Source organism: Ornithodoros turicata, unplaced genomic scaffold (genome assembly GCF_037126465.1).
Source record: "Ornithodoros turicata isolate Travis unplaced genomic scaffold, ASM3712646v1 Chromosome17, whole genome shotgun sequence".
Lineage (NCBI taxonomy): Eukaryota > Metazoa > Arthropoda > Arachnida > Ixodida > Argasidae > Ornithodoros > Ornithodoros turicata.
Genome location: NW_026999326.1, coordinates 2,590,153 through 2,606,959, shown reverse-complemented (window position 1 = coordinate 2,606,959; position 16,807 = coordinate 2,590,153). Strand labels below are relative to the sequence as shown.

Here is a 16,807-nt window from a genome sequence, read left to right as displayed (position 1 = left end):
TCAAATCCAAAAAAAAGAAGAAAAATTGGGAAACAGCACCAATAAGCATCAGCCATGATGACCAGAGACAGGCAAAAGAGGGAAGCGTAGAAACAACACCAAGCAAAGCAGGGAACCTACAGCAGACATAGACACAGAACACACTGGAGACAACCACTGGGAAATGTCCTGTCTGGCCACTAATCAATCAATTAATCAATCTATCTATCTATCTATGTATCTATCTATCTATCTATCTCTATCTCTCTCTCTATCTATCTATTTCTCTCTCTCTCTCTCTCTTGCAATTTCCAATCATTTTTATCTCACGGGCCGTGATGCATTAGTACTTACACCCTAGTGTTCCGTACCCATATTCCACGATGCCCAAACTGGCGACGTGCCACGCGCGGACGTAGAAGACGAGACTGTGACAGAAGCGAAAGGGGGAGACGTGCAGTTTATATCTCTTCTCGGTCTTTTGGCGGATACAAGGGAGAAAGAAACACGAGTTCCGTCCACTAACATGCGCATTTCATGCAGTCCGATTATCATTCTACTGCGTCTTACACGCACCACATCATGTTGAATTTGGCGACGTGACACCCGCGGAGGCAGGTGCCGCGGCCGTGACCAGAGCGAAAGATGGACGTGCAATATTTATCGCTTTTGGGCCGTTTGGCTAAGATCTGCAGTTGTTATCAGAGCGTTTTTCAGCAAGTTTCCGGCCCCGGAGTACGTGGTTTTCACCATCGTCTCCCGGGGCAAGATGACGACATCTTGCACCCCCCCATTAAAGAATGGGCTTTCAACGTAACGGCGCCCTCCGGGACGTCGGTGGACGAAGTCATCGACTCAACAGCCGATGTAGTTGGACTGGATCAAGTATTCAGCGTGCAACATCTGGGAGAATCAGCTTTCCAGGTGGTAGTGGCGACGGCAGCAGCCAGCCGCCAAGTCATTGGACAAGGCCTTCTACGAGTAGCAGGCCAAGATGTCAACATCGAACTGATTGGACCGCAGCTCGTCTACGTTACATGCAGGTACCTTCCCACGTATGTGGCGACTGAGCATCTCAGTCGTGCATTGCAGCCGTACGGGAAGGTGTTGGACATAACGTACGTAAAGTACAAGGATCGCCCAACTGTCCGCACTGGAGACAGAGTAATTAAGATGGAAATGAACGTAAATAACCCCGTGCCTTATTTTCTTCGAGTTAATGGCCACCGCGCAACATTCAATTACCGCGGGATGCGAAGAGTATGCCGAAGATGCAAAGGCGAGGGGCATTATAAGGAGGCTTGCAGCGTCCCGTCCCATCTCAACAGCAAGTACTTCGTCAAGCTGGGTGACCGTTTCTACCGTTGGACAGTTTTCCCCCGTCGACAGCGCGGGAAGACCGGCTTGACGAACTACTTGCTGTTGAGATGGGACGGGACTGCCTCGGAGGAATCATGTCGGCCAGACGCTGCGCCAGAGGGTGATGTGCAGATTCATCGTTGGGCTGCACGTCGTCTGTTGAATTCTCTTTTCCAGTTGTTTCCGTTTCACACATTGTAGCGGCCGAAGTTATAGAAGAGCCATCCTCCGAAATGTTTAGCTCATCATCCAGATTAGTATCTGCTCCCGTTCATTTTTATCTTCGTCGGCACCTGGGGCTCCCTTATCGCTGCTGATTACGGTCGGAGAAACAGCGGCGGCCGTTTGTTCCGTTCTTCCTTTTTGATCTTTCCTTGCGTTTAAAGGGGGAAATTCCGCAAGCGATCTCGTTACGACTTCGGAATATGGTTTCCGCACTGTACAATCTGCTGTCGCATGCCCGCCGTTGCATCTTCTGCAACTGGCTGTACACCCATCCTTCCCGTGACCGAACACACTACAACGATCACAAAACGGCGTGACGGCGTTGGACAGTTTTCCCCCGTCGACAGCGCGGGAAGACCGGACGCCAAGAGGTTACTACCGTCAAGCAGTGACAACACTTCAGACTACAGTCATCACCCTACGGAAGTCACCAAGAAGAAAAAGGTGATTAGTACAGACATCAGCGCTGATGGTGATGATGATACGTCAGACTCAGTATAGTTGTTACTGCCTGTTGAAGGTTTTACTCCTTATGAGTATAAGCATTGTAACCCTAAATGTACAGAGGTTTCGGAGTGAAAGAAAGCAACTAGAAGTTTTTCAACGGGCGAGACTGATAAATTGTGACTTGTTGTTGTTACAAGAAACAAATATTCGCTCGCTTAACGAGGTAACGAAATTTAAAACGCGGTTTCCTGTTGATTGTTACTTTTCCTTTGGCTCTGCTCGAAGTGAGGGCGTAGCGCTGATTAACTTCAATCCTATGGTATGGTTGTTCGCTTTGATGTTGCAGGTAGAGTACTTGTTGGTGACTTTACAGTTTACGATACCAGAATTCGTGTCATATATGTTTATGGACCTGCATCTGCAAGCTCCTCAAATCACTTTTATAGTAATTTGGATGCTTTTATGTTGGATCCACAGCCCATATTTCTCGTCGGAGATTTTAATTGTGTCCTAGATTCTTGTAGAGACGTACGTGGTCCTGGGTTAGGTCGTCCTAAGTACATGGCTCGCGAACTTAAAAGACTCATTCACCAGTACGCATTAAATGATGCATGGGTGCACCTGCACGGTAGCCAATTTCAGTATACCTGGTGCCGTAGACAGTCCTTCACACGGCTGGATCGCTTTTATTTCCAGTCAAGCACACAATATAGAATAAAGACGTGTAATGTTGTTGTTTTTTCTCCGGAAATGGGACACATTTCGGATCACCTGCCCGTGATCACGACCATACACTTTAGCGGGAAACACAACATGACACCGCGCGCGTGGCGGTTAATAGTAGGCTGTTGCGCGGTGAATCACTCATGCATGAAGCGGAACATAAGATCAAGGCCGAATTGAGCGACGCGCTGGAAGAAGGCGCCGCATGGGATACGATAAAGATAATTCTGCGTGACATTTTAATCGCGGCAGGTAAACAGAAAACGAGAAAAGACACCGCTGCTCTGCGTGATATTTGGAAACGAATGCGAATTGTTAAAAGAGGCGGAGCGGCTACGCTTCTAATGCAAGAGTATTTAGAAACTCAACGGGAAAGATATTACCGTACACTGCGTCTGACCTCCCGAACTGCTTGTGTTCTTTTGAACAACAACAGACCGGTGAGGAATACGACTACGTGAGATACGTAAGGAATGGTGAAGTGGCTCAGAAATCGAACACACGCATAGAAGAAGTGCGAACGCCCTCAGGGGATACTTCACGGTCTCAGAAAGACATAGATGATGTTTTTGGGAATTATTTCAAAGAACTGTTCCAAACTCAAATGCCCCAGCAACAGGGTTGTCCACCGCTTTTGCTCGAAGATTTTTTATCCGGTCTGCCCCAGGTTCCACAGGAACTGGAAGAACAAATATACAAACCGGTTACAATGAAGGAGCTAGTGACCGTTTTAAACGGAATGAAGGCTGGCTCGGCGCCCGGGGAAGACGGCTTAACTGTGGCTTTTTATAAGCGGTTCATGTCAGTTTTGGGACCCGCATTCATCAAAGTAGTCAACGAGTTCCTGAGAACAGGAAATGTGCCGGAATCGTTTGGGAAGGGCCGCATTGTGCTTATTCCCAAAGGCAACCAAGCCGAAGCAGGAGACCCGAAGTCATGGCGCCCTATTACCCTCCTGAATGTTGATTATAAGTTGGTGGCTGCTCTTCTCGCAAGGCGTCTAAGAGAGGCACTCCCTTACGTAGTTTCCCCGTATCAGACAGCAGCGGTGCCCGGAAGATCAATATTTTCATCGCTTGTTTTCATTCGAGACATTATAGCGTACATCGATACCCACCTCAGGAGCGGCCTGGTCGTTTCCTGGGATCAAGCGAAAGCTTTTGACTGTATTGAGCATGGATATATATACAGTGTACTAAGAAGTTTTGGTTTTTCTGATCATTTTGTGTTTCTCTTGAATTCACTGTACACTAATCTGCAGAGTTGTTTAATTCTCAATGGTAGAGTTACGAGCAATTTCGATGTGACCAGAGGGGTGCGTCAGGGATGTCCCTTGTCGCCGTTGATATTTGTGTTATGTAGAGACCCTCTCTTACGACGGATGAACCAAAACAGGTCGATAATGGGACTCCCCTTACCAGGAGGAAGTATTGTGTCTGCTACCGCTTATGCAGATGACATTGTTTTGTATTTGAAAGATGTATCCAGCCTGCAGAACGCCTTCGGTGTTTTTGAAGAATATGCTCGATTTTCTGGAGCACGGTTAAACAGAGATAAAAGTAAGGCTCTTTCTATCGGAAACGTGTGTCCAGACCTTCCTGCTGGAGTAACCCCCACCGAGTGCTTGACCTTGTTGGGAGTGCACTTTGACAAAGCAGGGGTAGCCTCTGATAATTGGAACCTGTTATTGACAGAGTTAGAGGGGAAAATAGCCGTTGCGCGCAGCTTTCAAGTGTCATTTCAGGAAAGAGCCTACTTAATTAAATCTGTGTTCAGCGCTAAACTCTGGTCGTTGCTAGAGTTGCGCGCCCGCCGACGGTGTTCAGCACGCGCTTTACGTCGTTGTGTTTCCGCTTTTTCTGGAACGGTCAGACTGAACTTGTATCGCGAAATGTGTTACGCCTTGCGCGAAGTGAAGGGGGTTGGGGTCTGCCATGCTTCCCAACATTTTGTACCTTGCTCGCAATTCGGAATGTTCTGAACATGCTTGATGATGTAGAGTGTTTGGCAAGACCACTGGTTATGTATTTTCTTGGCCCACGCAGTAGAGTATTGGTACCACGTGCCTTAGGCAACTTGTGCCCGAGCGCTGAGAGCACTCCACTGTTATATCACTTGATCACCGGAAAGTTTTTAGAGGTGGAACAGATGTTTCCGCAAGTGGCTATATAGGCAGTACCTGTTTCACGAATTTCCGAACAAATGTGTGCGAGGCGTGTGGGCCCATTGCCCTCAGTTCAAAATGTCAACGCGAATTGAATTGAACTCACACGTCATGACTTACCAAGTGACATGCAAGATTTTTTATGGAAAGTTGCATCCGGCGTACTGCCCACTCGGGATCGTTTGGTAAGATGGGGCGTTACGGCGGTGTCCACATGTCCTAGCTGCACATACGAGGAATCAAGCAAGCATGCGATTCAAGAGTGCGCACAGACGAGAACGCTTCTTACTTTGGTTACTAGGATGTTCGGGTTTCCTTGCAATCCCCGCAGAGGTAGACGTTCTAGGTTCGAGAATCTAATCACAGTGGCGGCTCTCTTTGTGGCTTGGCACAACAGGTGTATTTCAGTGGCGAGGCATAGACGACGTATGCCCATGTTTCCAGCTTTGATTCGCCTGCGTAAAATAGTTGTAGGTCACTTGGAAACGCAGCTCATAGAACTTGGTGAAGCGGTGTTTCTAAGGAGGTGGGGCACGAGATATATTCGCGTAATAAATGGGAAGGTGATTCTGAGGAATACGCCCGTTTAGGCCTCGCCTGACAGGGTGGACTACAAAGGTGTACATATAAAGTGAATTTTCATCGTGTATTGTACTTTCATTGTTGTATACATATTTACTGTTTTCGGCTTTGATTTGTTTGCTCGAGTAATGAAGTGACCGAATTTCGCATGTAAATAGTCATCATAAATATCAGCTTAATATCTGATACGAGCCCTATTTGGACTCACGATATTAATCTTGTTTTTGGCTCGAGACAGTGTGACTGAAGCTCGTCCCGGCACTGTCAAGGGTTGCCCTGGTATTGCACTACCTCCAGGTGTAGCCCACCCGTCTCAAATCAAAAAACAAAAAAAGAAAAATTCGGAAACAGCACCAATAAGCATCAGCCATGATGACCAGAGACAGGCAAAAGAGGGAAGCGTAGAAACAACACCAAGCAAAGCAGGGAACCTACAGCAGACATAGACACAGAACACACTGGAGGCAACCACTGGCAAATGTCCTGTCTGGCCACTAGGGTACACATTCTACCTACCTACCTACCTACCTACCTACCTACCTACCTACCTACCTACCTACCTACCTACCTACCTACCCACCCACCCACCCACCCACCCACCCACCTACCCACCTACCCACCTACCTACCTACCTACCTACCTACCTACCTACCTACCTACCTACCTCCCTGCCTACCTCCCTCCCTCCCTCCCTCCCTACCTACCTCCCTCCCTCCCTCCCTCCCTCCCTCCCCTCTCTCTCTCTCTCTCTTGCAATTTCCAATCAATCATTTTTATCTCACGGGCCGTGATGCATTAGCACTAACACCCTAGTGTTCCGTACCCATATACCACGATGCCCAAACTGGCGACCTGCCACGCGCGGACGCAGAAGCCGAGACTGCGACAGAAGCGAAAGGGGGAGACGTGCAGTGTATATCTCTTCTCGGTCTTTTGGCGGATACAAGGGAGAAAGAAACACGAGTTCCGTCCACTAACATGCGCATTTCATGCAGTCCGACTATCATTCTAGTGCTTCTTACACGCACCACATCATGTTGAATTTGGCGACGTGACACCCGAGGAGGCAGGTGCCGCGACCGTGACCAGAGCGAAAGGTGGACGCGTAATATTTATCGCTTCTCGGCCTTTTGGCTAACATCAAAGGCCTGATCGCCAAAAGGCCTGAGAGTGGTGGCGACGAGTACACCTTGTCGTGTACCGCCCTTTTCAGGGCGATTAGCGCGCCAGCCAAGGACAAGGCCCCTGTGGGGGTTTGGTTTATTGCCCCTTGCCCGAAGCAGTCACTCCTCACCTCGCAGTGGCACTAAGTAGGCGGCTTGCAGCCTACCGCCCTTTTCAGGGCGTTGAGTGTCCGCAAAGGGAGGGCCCTTTCTGGGCTTGGCTCATTGCCCCCTCCCGAAGCAGCCTGACTCGGGGTTGGTCACCCCGTGACCATGCCCCCTTCGCCCATCCTTGGGGAGAGGCGCTTCCCGTCTGCAGCCCGCCGTGAAGCCAGCGATTTCACGCCCTGGACTCCTGCCCCCCCCCCTGACGCCCGGGACAACGAAGACCTGCCGATCCAGCCAGATCATCCACCTTCATCGCCGGCCCCGGACCCCCCCCCCCCACCCAACTACGGACCTCCAAACCCAGACCTTCCGCAGACCTTCCCGCAGACCTTCCTGACCGACCCATACAGACCTCTACAGACACCGCAGCCCCGTAGCCCTCTACACTACGGGGGGGGGGGGGGGGAGTCATTGCTTATGCCCTCTGTGAGGGCAATGGCTCTCGGGACCCAGACGTCTCAACTGGAAGAACCGCGACAGCCAGAAAGGGATGGAAGCGACATGACCGTGTACTTTCCACTTCCGGATCACTTTCAGTGCACAGAGCTTGGATGTTCCCGTTCCTTTAAGACAGGAGCATGGACATCACAGAAGGCATCATTGAAACGGCACCTTGAGCAGGAGCACGAAATGCGCATCACCTCCTTCCACCACGTATGCTCCGAATGCTGTACCACGCTCGGAAAACGGCCCCTTCAGCAGATCACGCTTCACAACTGTCCCGTCGCAAGCACCGCAAGTTCCCGCGCGACAACGTTTGCCTTCAAGTGCAGCCGGTGTTCAGAAAGCTTCCCATCACGGAAAGGCCGGCAGAACCACGAGGCCAAACACCGAAGGCAAGAGGCACGCGAACGCTTGACTGCGGAATCAAGACTACCTGCCCAGCAAAATGGTGATGCACCTGGTGACAACAGCAGAAGCGCAGAGAATAGCAGTCCGTCCCCTCCCCTGATTACTGATTCGGACCCGTCAGAATGCGCTGCAGCGCAGACCAGGGCAGACACCCCGTGCATCAACAGCACATCCCAGGTTGTCGACAGTTCGTCCCAGTCCACAGCGAGCATCACCATAAGCCAAGATGTCGACGTCGTGGATGACGTGCTCACGCCCCGCAGCACCGCGGACGACAACGCGGAAGCTCGTGTCACAGAAGTTGTATGTAATCCTGACGACAGCAACGAAGAAGCAGGACGGACAGACGAAGCTGTAAACGGAACGACCCATGCCGACATCCCCGAAGATAACCCTGGAGTGCTTCATACGTTTGTGGAAGAAATCAGACAACTCCTCGATGCCCCCAAGTCGGACACAAACTGGTCAGCTTTCGAGAAACTGTTACAGGAAGCTACGCAAGCCATTGCAGTAGAAGTCAAACTCCCGCAACACTCTGAGCAGTCACAAGGCCGTCGTCCAATTAACCCCGACAACCCGAGAACCATCCAACGCCTATACAGGAAGAACATACGTCAAGCAATCCGCCTGATAACGCAAGGCACAACCGAAAAGTGCACCATCCAGACACAAGAGGTTGAGAACCATTTCCGCGAGGTATGGTCGTACACCGCCGCCGATACGACGATCCTCCGATCTAGAAGGCCGGCGGACGGACAAGTCAACTCGCAACCCTTTTCTTGTGGGGATGTGCTATCAAGGCTCCGAAAATGTGAAAATACGGCGCCAGGCGATGACAGGATAACCTACGCCCACCGGAAATCAGTAGATTCTGGAGGTACTTTTCTGACGACAGTGTTCAACTTCTGTCTGCAATAGAGACGGACCCCAACCTCATGGCGAGCGTCCCGCACCGTACTCATATACAAGAAAGGTGACCGGACCGAACCCACGAACTGGCGACCCATATCGCTTGGGAGGACTATCGCAAAACTATACGCAGGCTGCTGGGCGTCTCGATTACAAGTGTGGATCCAAGGCGAAGAAGTAATATCCAAGTGCCAGAAAGGATTCCTCGCTCACGACGGTGTTTTCGAGCATAACTTCGTCATGGAGGAACGGATCAACCAAGCACGAGCAGGAGGAAAACAACTCTGTGCAGCAATGTTGGACTACTCTAACGCATTGTGCGCGGTCCCGCACAACGCCCTTGTCGACGCGGTCCACGGAGCTGGATGCGGTACAGCATTCACTGATATCATACGAGACCTCTACACAGACAACTCGACAACCATCATAACCGACGATGGAGGAACCAACGCAATACCTATACAGTCCGGAATTCGCCAGGGGTGCCCGCTCAGCGGCCTGCTGTTTACTCTGGTAGTGGACCCCGTCATAAGGAAAATCCAAGGAAACCACCAGCAGCACAGCATCCTTGTGTACGCCGACGACATCACCCCGCTTTCCGAAGATCCAACGACGCTGCAGGCCACCATCGATGAAATAGCAACGATGTCTGCCAAGCTAGGCATGCACCTCAACCCCAGGAAATGTCGAACTATGCACCTATCCGGTACTCAACCTGTAGGCCTGAGAAACACGCTATTCTTTGCAGTTGGTGAAGCTATACCAACTCTGGACGACTTCGAAAGCCACCTGTTCCTAGGGAAGCCGGTTCGATTCAACATCCTACGCAATAGTACCTCCACCCGGAACACAATCGACACAGCCAAGAAGATCCTCAGCTCCATGCTTGTTCCGTGGCAGCGACTGTATGCTTTGAAGACGTTCATCTACCCGGCTCTCGACTTCGAGATGAGGATGGGCGTAGTGGGGAAGACGGAATGGCAAAACCTCGACAGCGCCCTCCGCCCACTCATTAAGAAGACGCTGTACCTGCCAAAAGGAGCCGCCAACGACTACATTTATGGCAGCCGGGACGCAGGCGCCTCCGACATAACAGTAGCAGCTGAGCTCAGCGACCTGTGCCGAATCGACAGTGCATTCAAGCTGCTCACGTCAAAGGATGAAGAAATCCGTGAGATGGCGACAGCGGCAGCCCGGCGCACCGTTGAGGGAAGACTGGGACGCTCAGCAACGCAGCAAGACATCGCGAGTTACCTATCTGGAGAAGGAGAGGGAGAGTTCAGGACGCCACCAACACAGTTACGCAGTGTGTGGACAGAGGCGAGGAAGGCATCCAGGCGAATGCAAGTAACCTGGGACCTCCACGACGAAGGACCGTACATCACATGTGGAGAAGTCTCCGTATCTCCCACGCAGCGCCGACGACTCATCGCCTCACTTCGCCACCACCTCAGCAAGCTTCGAGCCCAAAGCCTTCAGAGCCTTCCAAACCAGGGCAAAGTAATGGAATGCGTCGCCGCGGACCCCTCAAGCTCACACTTCATCCGCAGCGGCGCATTTACTAGGTTTGCTGATTGGAGATTTATTCACAAGGCTCGCTTAAATCTCCTACCACTTAATGGTGCAAGACCATGGCAGACAAACCGCGACACAAGGTGCAGACGATGTGGCTTCAGTAGCGAAACTCTGCCCCATGCTATCTACCATTGTATGAGGCAGGGCTCCGCAATGACAGGAAGGCACAACGAAGTGGTAGAGCGCATTAAGAAGGCGGCGTCCGGCAGGTTCTCCATCATGACAGAAAACCAACCTGTGGGAAATACCAGCCTCCGACCAGACCTCGTGCTACAGAAAGGAGAGGAAGCCATCATAATTGACGTGTGCTGTCCTCTCGAAAACCGTGCGGCAGCGCTACAACGAGCCCGCGAAGAAAAGGAACAGAAGTACCAGCCCGTTAAAGAGATATTGGAGCGCCGATTCCAGCGTGTGTCAGTCGAGGCTGTTGTTGTTGGAGCCCTTGGATCATGGGATCCTTCCAATGACCGGTTGCTGCGGAGACTCTGCTCTAAATCATACGGGAAAAAACTGAAGCAACTCTGTGTAAGCAGCGTTATCACAGCTTCTCGCGACATATATGCGGCGCACATCAGTGGAAACAGGACTACCAATCAAACAGGAGCGACTAGTCGGTGAAAAGACGAAGATCCGCCCCAATCATGAACACTCATTGCATATTGTGTATAAATGCCCGATTCTCGCTGTACATTCTGTAAATAATGCAACTAATATTGAATAAAAATTCTGTTCTTATCAGCTTAATATCTGATACGAGCCCTATTTGGACTCACGATATTAATCTTATTTTTGGCCCGAGACAGTGTGTCTGAAGCTCACCTCGGCACTGTCAAGGGTTGCCCTGGTATTGCACTACCTCCAGGTGTAGCCCACCCGTCTAAAATCAAAAAGAAAAATTCGGAAACAGCACCAATAAGCATCAGCCATGATGACCAGAGACAGGCAAAAGAGGGAAGCGTAGAAACAACACCAGGCAAAGCAGGGAACCTACAGCAGACATAGACACAGAACACACTGGAGACAACCACTGGGAAATGTCCTGTCTGGCCACTAGGGTACACATTCATTCATTCAATCTATCTGTCTATCTATCTATCTGTCTGTCTGTCTGTCTCTCTCTCTCTATCTATCTATCTCTCTATCTATCTATCTATCTATCTCTATCTATCTATCTACCTAGCTATCTATCTCTCTATCTCTCTCTTGCAATTTCCAATCAATCATTTTTATCTCACGGGCCGTGATGCATTAGTACTAACACCCTAGTGTTCGGTACCCATATACCACGATGCCCAAACTGGCGACGTGCCACGCGCGGACGTAGAAGGCGAGACTGCGACAGAAGCGAAAGGGGGAGACGTGCAGTGTATATCTCTTCTCGGTCTTTTAGCGGATACAAGGGAGAAAGAAACACGAGTTCCGTCCACTAACATGCGCATTTCATGCAGTCCGACTATCATTCTAGTGCTTCTTACACGCACCACATCATGTTGAATTTGGCGACGTGACACCCGAGGAGGCAGGTGCCGCGACCGTGACCAGAGCGAAAGATGGACGTGTAATATTTATCGCTTCTCGGCCATTTGGCTAAGATCATAGTGGCCTGAGAGTGGTGGCGACGAGTACACCTTGTGTAAGTGTAGTGTAGAGTACACCAAAGTGTAGTGTAGTATCGCTTCTCGGTCTTTTGGCTAAGATTTCGATCACCAAAGGCCTGAGAGTGGTGGCGACGAGTACACCTTGTCGTGTACCGCTCTTTTCAGGGCGATTAGCGCGCCAGCCAAGGACAAGGCCTCTGTTGGGGTTTGGTTTATAGCCCCTTGCCCGAAGCAGCCACTCCCCTCACCTCGCAGGTGGCACTAAGTAGGCGGCTTGCTGCCTACCGCCCTTTTCAGGACGTTGAGTGTCCGCAAAGGGAGGGCCCTGTATGGGGTTTGGACCAGTGCCCCTTCCCAATGCAGCCTGCCCACGCGATGTCCAGCTGTCCCAACAGCATGGCCTCAACAACGGATCTGCGTGATTTGTCGGGAAGCTCGTCGGACCACAGTCACGCCACCCTGCCGCTTCCGGAGTACTCTATGGCGCGCGACGGACCCTGCAGGAGTCTACAACCGGATCCTGCGAAGGATCCCCCTGCGCAGCCTGCTAGCAGGATGCCCGCCCCAGACGCCGCCGCCACTGCTGCCCACGATGCGCCCTGCACCAATGACAGTCGTAAGGCGCGGCAAGCCGCTGCCCTTGGCGGACCTCGGAGGGGTGCTTCTACCGGCGCTACGAAACAAGACCTACACGCCACTGCGAAAGGTGAACCCTGCAGCCATATACACCTGGAGCCCCGTAGCCCTCTACACGACGGGGAAGGCTCGGATTTTATGTCCTCTACGAGGACGCCGAGCCTTGGGTCAGCCTCGAGTGACAATGCATCAAACGAGTTGAAAACCAGCAACACTGAGCCAAAGCAGCCGACCAGAAACGACGACTGCCTCACCGTCCACTTCCCGCTGCCGGACTTCTTCACGTGCTCTGAAGAAGGCTGCCCCCATGCATTCAGGGCATCTGTTTGGACAAGCCAAAGACAATCCCTCACCCGGCACTTGGAACAGGTCCACGAGCACCGCATTAAGAAGATAATATATTACTGCTCGGACTGTGACATGGACGTAGGCAACCGCCCCAAAAACCACAGATGTGAGGCCAGGTCTCAACAACGACAAGCCACAGATCGCAATGTGTTCCGACATACGTGCAGCGTCTGCCAAGAATCATTCCCGAGCCGCAAGGGACTCTCCAACCATATGATATGGCACCGACGCGAAGAAGCAAGGGCGACAAGAACGGCACAAATCCGCAATACGACGGTACCAGAATGTTTAGCATCGAGTGCACCAGCGACGGTCTGCAACTCGCCGCGCCAGGACTCGGCGCAGGAAGAAGGAAACAGCGACGCCAACGCAAGCCACATGACACTCACCAACTACGACGCCTATCCCGCTGCCCCGGACTCGGCGAATATCACAGGACATGAAGAAAGCACGGAGTGCGCCATTAGCGACGGGCACAACACAACACCGCGCACTCCTGACTTCCATTCTGCAATCCCCTCGGTACAGGGCGACACCACCGACGAGCAGGAACCAGCAGGTGCAGTGGGGACGCAGTCAACACAAGTCTCATGCCCCAGACGACGATCAGTGAGCACGTTGACGTCATGCCCAGCCATAGTCAGGCGGAGGGACCTATCTACGACAGCGGTGAAGGCAACGATTTACCACGGCAACAGAAATAACGACGTGGAGCCTCAAGAGACCAACTGCAACGACGGCGCAACCGAAACAGACGGGAACTGCGGCAACGACGTCAACATGGAGGACACGGTAATGCAGAAAGAATTGCTGCCCATGCTCAGCCTTGCTTCGCACAAGCCAGCAATGAAAACTATTCTACGTGAAGCGGAGTCTGAAGAAAACTGGAGAACGTTCGAGGCACGTCTCGAAGCTGCAACCGCGGACATAAGGAGCGCCATGCACATCCCGGACCCGAGTGATGAAGGACGACAACGGAAGGCCGTGAACCCGGAAAATCCCCGTCAGATCCAGCGTCTCTACCGCAGAAGCCGACGACAGGCCGTCCGCCTCATCACCGAAGCAAGCCCACCAGATGCAGCATCCAGCGCACGGACATCGAATCCTACTTCCGGGAGACCTGGGCAGAAAAGCGGTCATCAACACACATACTGAGGCAGCGTGACCGTCCCGAAGAACAAATGAACTTAGGTCGCTTCACGGCGGCTGAAGTGAAGATGAAGGCACGCAAGTGTGAGAGCACCGCCCCCGGCGACGACCTACTCACCTACAAGCACTGGATGTCCGCCGATCCTGAATGTGACTTCCTGGCTACGGTCTCCAACATCTGCCTTAAGTATCGACGCATACCGAACATATGACGCTCGTCGAGGACCATCCTGATCCCGAAAAAAGGGGACCCCAACGATATCCACAACTGGAGGCCAATATCCCTATCAAGAACAATCAACAAGCTCTATACTGGATGCTTGGCTGTACGGCTGCAGTCATGGCTCCTCGAGAACGACGTTCTGAGCAAGTGCCAGAAGGGTTTTCTCCTCCACGATGGCGTTTTCGAGCACAACTTCGTGCTCCAGGAACACATAGACGCCGCCAGAGCTGGAAGAAAGGACTTCTGTGCTGCGTTCCTCGACCTTTCTAACGCCTTCGGGTCTGTGCCTCACATTGCGATAGTGGACGCTGTCAGCGGAAGCGGAGCCGGCGATGTGATCACCGAGATTGTACGGGACCTCTACAGGAACAACGTCACCAGGGTGGTAACCTGCCAGGGTCCCACTGACGCCATCGAAATACATGCCGGGATCCGCCAGGGTTGCCCATTGAGTGGACTACTTTTTAACCTGGTCATTGACCCAATAGTGCGTGATATCCAAACAGTATCACGTCCAGCGGCCATAACATACTCGCTTACGCTGACGACCTCACGCCAATGGCAAAGAGCGAAGTCAGGCTGCAGGCCCGCATCGACCAAGCCGCCAGTCTGTTGAGACAAATCGGCCTGAAATTAAATGCAGCCAAATGCAGGTCGCTCTTCATTTCCGAACGGCAGCCTGTCGGGTTACGTGACGTCATATGCAAGGTGGACGGGACTCCCATAGGATGTCTACGAGACTTCGAATCGTTTCCATACCTTGGAAGACCCGTCGGCTACAACATCTTCCGAGACAACGGTGAAGTGGACGAAGCCATCGAACTGGGGAAGAAGCTCCTGAATTCCTGTCTTGCACCATGGCAGAGGATCGACGCCATCAAGACCTTCCTGTATCCATCACTGAAGTTCGCCATGAGGTGCGGCGTGCTCGGAAAGACCGACTGGTCACGGCTCGACAACGCCTTGCGACCACTGATCAAGCGGTCATTGTACCTTCCCAAGTCTGCGTCAACTGACTACCTCTACAGCAGCAGCAAGGCGGGAGCATGCGGCATTCCACTAACCACAGAGATCAGTGACATATGCCGCCTGGATAGTGCCTTCAAGCTTCTAACGTCGCGTGATCAAGAAGTGTCAGCCATCGCCATGTCAAGCCTGACAAGAACCGTGGACAAGCGCCTCGGCCGCGAATGTGGCATCGAAGAACTTTGCCAGTATCTGAGCGGCGAAAACGAGGGAGACTTCAGGTTGCGAAGCAATCAGCTCCGCAACGTATGGACTGAGGCAAGAAAGGCATCATCCACGCTAGGCGTCTCGTGGGACCTGGAGGAGGGCAACATTAGCATCACGCGTGAAAACCAAACAATCACCGCATCGCAACGCACGAAGCTAATGGCCATCATCCGCTCTCAGCTAACCCTCGCCAGAGACCAGAGCCTGCGTGAGCTTCCAAGCCTAGGAAAAGTGATGGACTGCGTCTACAGGGACAAAGCCAGTTCTCATTTCATCCGCACCGGGACATTCACCAGCTTCGCACAGTGGCGCTTCATCCATCGAGCCCACCTCAACCTCCTCCCTGTAAACGGCGCGCGCCCCTGGGCTCGCAACGACGACAGGCAATGCAGAAGGTGGGGCCACTCGAATGAGACCCTTCCACACGTGCTGGACCACTGCATGCCCTCTTCCGCAAGCTACCAGGCCCGCCATAACGAGATAGTGGAGAGCGTGAAGGCAGCGGCTCGTGGAAAGTACACCGCGATTTCCGAGAACATGGCTGTCGGCGGCACAGGGCTACGGCCTGACCTCATCCTGTGCAGAGGAGAGGAGGCCATAATCGTGGACGTCACCATTCCGTTCGACAACCGCTACCAGGCACTGGCTGCAGCACGGGCTGAAAAGGAGGCAAAGTACGAACTTCTCAAGCCCCACCTCCAAAGGCGCTTCCACCGTGTCTCAGTCCAAGCCATTGTCGTCGGAGCGCTCGGTAGCTGGGACCCGGCAAATAACAAGGTGATGAAGAAGCTATGCACCAAGTCCTACCTGGGAGTATTCAAGAAGCTCTGTGTGAGCAATGTGATAGCTGCTTCACGGAACATCTATGTCGAACATGTGACTGGGAACCCCATTGTTTAGCGACTCCATTCTACATATTTAGCTCTTCATTCCTGCTTATCTTTCCCCTCCCTTCTCATTTTGTAACTATTTTGTGCCATACTCCGTAATCTCAGGTTTCGTTTTTCCATCAGTTTGTTACATGTCCTAAACATTGAATAAAATCATTCGATCGCCAAAGCCCTGGAGTGGTGGCACCAAGTACGTCTTAGCCGTGTACCGCCCTTGTGAGGGCGATTAGGGTGCCACGCTGACGTTAAGGCCAGCTTGCTGGTTTGGATCATTGCCCCTTAACTGATTCAGCCACTTCCCACCGTAGGCGGTGCCAAGTGGACGGCTAGCTGTCCACCGCCCTTTTCAGGGCGATGGGCACCAGCAGAGGATGTCCCCTTACTGGGTTGCAACCAATGCAGTCTGCTCCTGCTACCACCCCTGGAGTTGGGCAGCAGCACATGTCAACAGGCGACGACCTCGGAAGCCCTCTACAGCTAACGCCCCGCAGCCCTCTACACTGCGGGGGAGGTCCGGTTTTTATGTTTTCTACGAGAACGCCGGACCTTGGGACGTCGCCCCATGGACAGCCAACGCAAGAACT

At 52.3% G+C, this 16,807-nt stretch overlaps 1 protein-coding gene, 1 non-coding gene and 1 pseudogene across 2 annotated transcripts; all 3 read left to right on the top strand.

The window, feature by feature from the left end:
• The first annotated feature begins 5,622 nt into the window (after positions 1-5,622).
• LOC135372934 (U2 spliceosomal RNA) lies at positions 5,623-5,792 on the top strand (annotated as a pseudogene).
• A 5,041-nt stretch (positions 5,793-10,833) lies between these two features.
• LOC135372906 (U2 spliceosomal RNA) lies at positions 10,834-11,024 on the top strand. The gene has a single exon (XR_010416165.1). It is a non-coding gene; the product is annotated as a U2 spliceosomal RNA (small nuclear RNA).
• A 3,634-nt stretch (positions 11,025-14,658) lies between these two features.
• Positions 14,659-16,233, top strand: LOC135372763 (uncharacterized protein T26G10.4-like). Its single transcript, XM_064606233.1, has one exon. The coding sequence runs from the start codon at positions 14,659-14,661 to the stop codon at positions 16,231-16,233; it is 1,575 nt and encodes a 524-aa protein (XP_064462303.1).
• The last annotated feature ends 574 nt before the right edge of the window (positions 16,234-16,807 follow it).

Excerpts from the sequence above, each read along its gene's own strand:
- LOC135372763 (XM_064606233.1), top strand. The coding sequence starts at position 14,659 with ATGGCAAAGAGCGAAGTCAGGCTGCAGGCCCGCATCGACCAAGCCGCC.